The following is a 5487-nucleotide window of genomic DNA, read 5'->3' on the forward strand; positions in this document are numbered from 1 at the left end:
GCCGCAGAGCAAGACGGCGCCTTGCGGGCTGTGGGTGGCCATCGCCGCCGGCGCCCCGCTGGGTGGGGGGTCGCTGGGCGGGCTGAGCTTGGCCCCGCCCGCGCGTCGTGGAAACTCCCCGGCTCCCTCGCTCCGGCGAGCCCGGCCGCTCCGCTGCCTTTGGGGCTTGCTGGCTCCCCGGTGATCTCCCGCCGTTCACCTTTCCGGCCGTTCATCGCGTTTTTCGGAACCTCCAAGATGTGCTGCTCCCCCGTGCCCATGCCCGCTGGGTGGGGGGTCGCTGGGCGGGCTGAGCTTGGCCCCGCCCGCGCGTCGTGGAAACTCCCCGGCTCCCTCGCTCCGGCGAGCCCGGCCGCTCCGCTGCCTTTGGGGCTTGCTGGCTCCCCGGTGATCTCCCGCCGTTCACCTTTCCGGCCGTTCATCGCGTTTTTCGGAACCTCCAAGATGTGCTGCTCCCCCGTGCCCAGTCACTTTGGCCCGCGGTGCCCTCCTCGCCGGAGGCGGCTGGAGAAACCCTAGCGGGGCGCTCGGTTTCTTCTCCTGGGCTGGCAGGACAAATAAAGACAGTATTTGTGATCGTGGAGGCAGGCAGTTCTTGATGCAGCGAGATCGAATATATTATGATGAAAACACAAGAGAACAAGAGGTATTTTGGCATGCGAGATTCAGAGGAAAGATCTTTATATGATGAAAACACAAGAGACCAGACATTTTAAGAGATATATAAAAATCAAACTACACAGGGCACACGATGAACACAACATAAATAGCTAATCACAACACGCATGAACAGAAACACTAGGTTGATAGGCCAACACGATAAACCAGAGCGTCAAGGTCACAACAAAATGGAGGGGTCATACACAGCAAGTCCACACACCACACCAGCCACGTCCATCATTGCTTCCCGCAATTACCTACAGCAACTAAACGACGACGACTAACGAACCAAAACACACCACAAACCAGAATCATGCCAGTGACAGATAATCGCCCACGCAAAAGGAGTCGTCGACCCTCATAAGATCAAGTGCTCATGACTTGGGAGCAGACCGGGAGCGCAGCCTGCTCGCGACGCAGTCGGGGCTTCTTGCTTCGACCCACTTCCTCTTCTTCTTCGGCTCCGGCTTGGATGGAGTGACGCAGCCGACATCCTGGTGACATTCCAGAGAATCAAATGTCACCCCGGACTCGCTCCTGCCATCATCCTTGCAGACCACATCAGCAGTGATCTTCTTCCTTGGGGCCTTGGCTTCATCCTTGACAGCTGCTGCCTTCTTCTTCTTCATGTTTCCTTCCTTCTGCTCAACTTCACCAGCATCATTCACCGCGTTGCTGCTCAGATCAGCAGTGATCTTCTTCCTCTGGGCCTTGGCTTCATCCTTGACAGCTGCCTTCTTCTTCATGTTTCCTTCCTTCTGCTCAACTTCACCAGCATCATTCATAGCGTTGCTGCTCAGATCAGCATCCTGCTTGGCAACTGGTGCGTGCTCAGAGACCTCATCGGCAGATGGCAGCTCGTTTGAGGAGTCAGCTGAGCTTGAATCTCCTGAGTTTGCTCCTGCCTTATTTGTTGCAATGAGATAGTGTGCCACGGATTTGTACCCAAGCCTGACAACCTGCATGACAGAAAAAAACACCTGCTTGCTTAGCACTGTTCGAGCAATTAGCAGCAACAAAAAATATAACCCCAGTAAATGATTGTGACTTTGGCTCTATTATGTTTCTTCCAACTTTGGTCATTTAAAAGTAGAAAGAAGTCCATATAACCCCCTGAACTGTCAGGAATCGGCCACTTAACCCCCTGAACTACAAAACCAGGTATTTAACCCCCTCATGTTTCTAAAACCAGACACATAACCCCCTCACCCTGCTATAAGCGGTTTCAACACGTTGTTTCTCCGCTATTTCAACTAATGCTTCTTTCTCTGTATGGTTCAAGGCGGTGTTGCAGAAAGCAAGAAACATGGGGATAGATAGGAACCGGGACAAAGGTGTATGCAGCGTCTTTGATGTGGTAGCCTCGCGGAGCTTGCCGATCTCAGACAGAAGTAGTGTGACGCGTCGTACAGTTCGTCATCTGGGATGTGTTGACTTGACATGAGAACACTCCTTCGTCACCGTCGCCGTCTATAGCTGTTCGACTTCAGGCATCTCTGACTCCGACTAAGCTGTTCCCCAGGAACGACGACGGGTGCATCACACGGGAGGAGGTGGAAGACTCTCCGTGCAAAGCTAATAAGCATCCCTGTGCCATGGACTGCCCATTCGTCATGGAAACGCGTGCTCAGGAGCATATAGGATTGGAGATGAGATCGGACGAGTCGCACGCATGAGCTGAGGAAGAAGCGATCGCACGAGAGCGCCATGAACTCTGGTGCGGAGGCGCGCGCGTCGCCAAGATGTGAGTGCCGCCGACAGAGAGCTTCAGCGATGACATGGATAGTGGCTGCATCCACAGGAGGGCCACCCTGCTGTAAGTCAGCGGCGACGGAGCGCGGGGCACCGCAGGTGGGAAGACATCATTTTTCTTTGACTATTATATATTGCCACGTAAGCAATACCACCTATAGAAACCACCTAACATAGACTTAGGGGGGGTTTTGTCTGGTTTTGCAAAGATTAGGGGGTTAAACACCCGGTTTTGTAGTTCAGGGGATTAAGCAGTCGATTCCTGAAATTTCGGGGGGTTATATGGACTATCCCCTTTAAAAGTACAACTAACAGTCATGGAAACACAATCTCATTCCATTCTGAAAGCATATATGCTGTAGTATATTACCTTCCGGTACGCATTGCCAGTAGGGAACCATCCTCTCTTAGTTCTGCAGATGCTGCAATTGCAAATGCCACGGCAAACTGGACATGTCCAATTAGGATTGCTCTTAGCTTCCAGCACATTCTCACCATACCTGCATTAGTTATAAAATGTCAGTCCAATGAAAAATACACAGCCATCGGCTAATCTTTCTGTTACAACATTGCAGTAACAAAATGGAGGTGAAATCTCACTATCAATTTGGAACCAGTGAGAATTTAGGGGGATATAATGAATTCAAGATCAAAATTCCCCCAGCCCTCCGTGTTTTGATCCCACAAGCTTTCCAAATAATCAGAACTAGGACCTCAGATGGCATAACTTGGACACTATAAATCATATATGTTTCATAAACTGCAAGTCAGAATGTTTCCATTTTTCTGTTCATCTACCTTGAATACTGTCAACCTTTATGATGCAGATAAAACCCTATTACAAAACATTAATGTATGCATAATCATATATTACCAGACAGATTGGTAACAAATATTTCACAGAAGCGCGCCTGCTCACAGTAAATTAACGTAAAATTGTATGTTTCATTTCCCCTAGAATGTTCAAAATTCAATTTTTTGAAAAAGAACTCACCTCATGTACAAACAATCTCCACAGAACTGCCCTTGGACAATCTGGCAATTACAGCATCTTGTATGATGACCCAGAGTTTTCTGGCTGTATCATGGAAGGATAATGCTTGTGTCAGGGTTGAGAAAAGATGACAAACAAAAACAAAGTTATCATCATGCATCCTCAAGAAAACTTCTAAATCTTCTGTTACACCACAAGGTGCAACTGCATTCCAACAGCATGTCTTGTTACTTTTTACATTCTCTTTACACTAAGAATATCAGACCCTTTTTACCACACACTAAGTGTTATATGTTCATCCTAATGCTGCTATTTATGCTGTAAGTTCAGCACACTGCATACATGAGAACGGCCTAGCAAAGGAAGGTGTAGAAAAGTTGCGACGATCCCAGACAGTTCTTGGGGGGAAACTTACCGGCACTGATGACAGGTTTGGCCCCTCACTTGATCATAGATGCGCTTACCGTCCTTGCCACAACCGTCCACAAAGAGAGTCCAGGGTGTGCCACATGTACCTAAAAGCTTCTCATGCTCTTCAGTGTAGACTTCTTCCTTGCACCCTTCCTCAATAGAGAAAGGCCTTCCACCATCAAGACCCTTCTCCTTCTTTTCACAAATTTCAACATATCTAACTGGCTCCACGCTCTTCAACCTAAATTGAAAATGATCGCAAAAGAGGAAGATTCACATTAATGTTGAGGATTGAAGGAAATGAATATAAAAAATTATCAACCAACTACCTTGAACTCAATCAACACAAGTACAAGAATTCTTCTGTAGTATTGCCTAATCTAGACCGTCAGATCAAAAAAGGAAACGCCCCTAAAATAACTTGACGTACTGTAAACGGAATCTATGTAAATTGTCTTCATGTACACAAGAAAGGGACGCTACTGAATCTGAACTTGTGGCATGAACTGGACTGTAAATATCCCATGAGAAATCAACCTATTTCGGGAAACTAAGATTCGAGATGCCAATTTTAGAGGGTAAGCATTTAAATACTACCAAAAGTAGTAGTCAGAATGAAACAAACGGCCGGGAAGGGGAATATATGGAAGTAATCAATGCCGGATTTGACGTTATACTAGCAAATTTTACAACATGAAAAAAGGGCATATTCGTACTGCAAAAGGGGAACGAAATTAGCATGTTCATACTTGATAATAGACGCACAAGAATAATAAGCTGCGCAAGAAGAAGAGCATTTGCAGTGGGATGAAAATGGTGAACACAAGAACAATAAGCTGCACAAGAAGTCGGTGGATTCCTCCCATAAACCGAACAGGAGAAGCTACATGCCAAGAAGATTAGATTCGCCGCAAACGAACCTGAGGGACCGGCGCGCCGGCATCGGGGAGGCGGTCCTGATCCTGGGAGCGGCGGCGTCGGGGGAGCCCGGCGTCTCCGGCCTCCGTCGCCAGCGGCCGCGACCGGTGCCGGTGCCGGCGGGGGTGGCGGACTGGTTGAAGCGGGTGGCGAGGTCGACGAGGCCGAGCTTCTGCATCCGCTCCATGTTCTCCTTGATCCTCGCCTCCCGCTCCCTCTCGTAGCCTTCCGCCGCGGCCGTCAGCGGGGACACGGGCGACGGGGTCCTCGGCGCCTCGACCTCGGCCGCCAGCGGGGCCTTGGGGGGCCGGCCGCGGCGCTTCGCCTGTGCTGCCGGGGAGGTCTCCGCGCTGGCGATGGGCTGGGTGGCGGCCATGGCTTCTTTCGGCGGCGGCGGCGGCCGGGGCTTCTCTTTCTCCGAGGTGGTGCGGCGGCGAGGATTTGGGGGGAAGGGGAGGAAGCCGGGAAACCCCAACGGTTAGATTGAGGTTTTGCCAGTGCGTGCGTGGTGGGGTCATATATAGCGCGACCGCCCGGTTTACCCCGCCGCGTGCTGCGGTGACCGTTGGGAACCTGCTACCGACACTGGCAGGTGGGGCCATGCCTCGCGGAGCCGTGGGCCGCCACCGGTCAGTGAGCGGAACTGTGCACGTTCGCGGCGCTCGTAGAGAGTGGGTTCACGAGACGCACCGAAGCCTAGGTTGTGGCGCTTCGGGCCGTTCGCTGGTGGGGGTCGGGTCGTGTGTACCCGG

General features: G+C 50.8%; 1 protein-coding gene across 2 annotated transcripts; it reads right to left on the reverse strand.

Moving 5' to 3' along the window:
- Positions 1-786: 786 nt before the first annotated feature.
- Positions 787-5225, reverse strand: LOC123069025 (cell division cycle-associated protein 7). Of its 2 annotated transcripts, XM_044491756.1 has the most exons (6): positions 4738-5225; positions 3822-4058; positions 3407-3490; positions 2783-2912; positions 1028-1619; positions 787-988 (listed from the first exon to the last, which is right to left on the reverse strand). In XM_044491756.1, the coding sequence occupies exons 1-5, from the start codon at positions 5109-5111 to the stop codon at positions 1035-1037; spliced, it is 1410 nt and encodes a 469-aa protein (XP_044347691.1). In that variant the 5' UTR covers positions 5112-5225; the 3' UTR covers positions 787-988; positions 1028-1034. The 2 variants fall into 2 exon arrangements, with proteins under 2 accessions (XP_044347691.1, XP_044347689.1); XM_044491754.1 differs by having other exon boundaries at positions 787-1619.
- Positions 5226-5487: the final 262 nt, after the last annotated feature.

This window comes from Triticum aestivum, chromosome 3B (genome assembly GCF_018294505.1).
Source record: "Triticum aestivum cultivar Chinese Spring chromosome 3B, IWGSC CS RefSeq v2.1, whole genome shotgun sequence".
Taxonomy (NCBI): domain Eukaryota; kingdom Viridiplantae; phylum Streptophyta; class Magnoliopsida; order Poales; family Poaceae; genus Triticum; species Triticum aestivum.

Coding starts and splice junctions, on each gene's coding strand:
- LOC123069025 (XM_044491756.1), bottom strand. CDS start 5,111: ATGGCCGCCACCCAGCCCATCGCCAGCGCGGAGACCTCCCCGGCAGCA. Junction 3,491..3,821: donor CAAACCTGTCATCAGTGCCG/GTAAGTTTCCCC, acceptor TCCATGATACAG/CCAGAAAACTCTGGGTCATC. Junction 1,620..2,782: donor CTGGCAATGCGTACCGGAAG/GTAATATACTAC, acceptor TCTGTCATGCAG/GTTGTCAGGCTTGGGTACAA.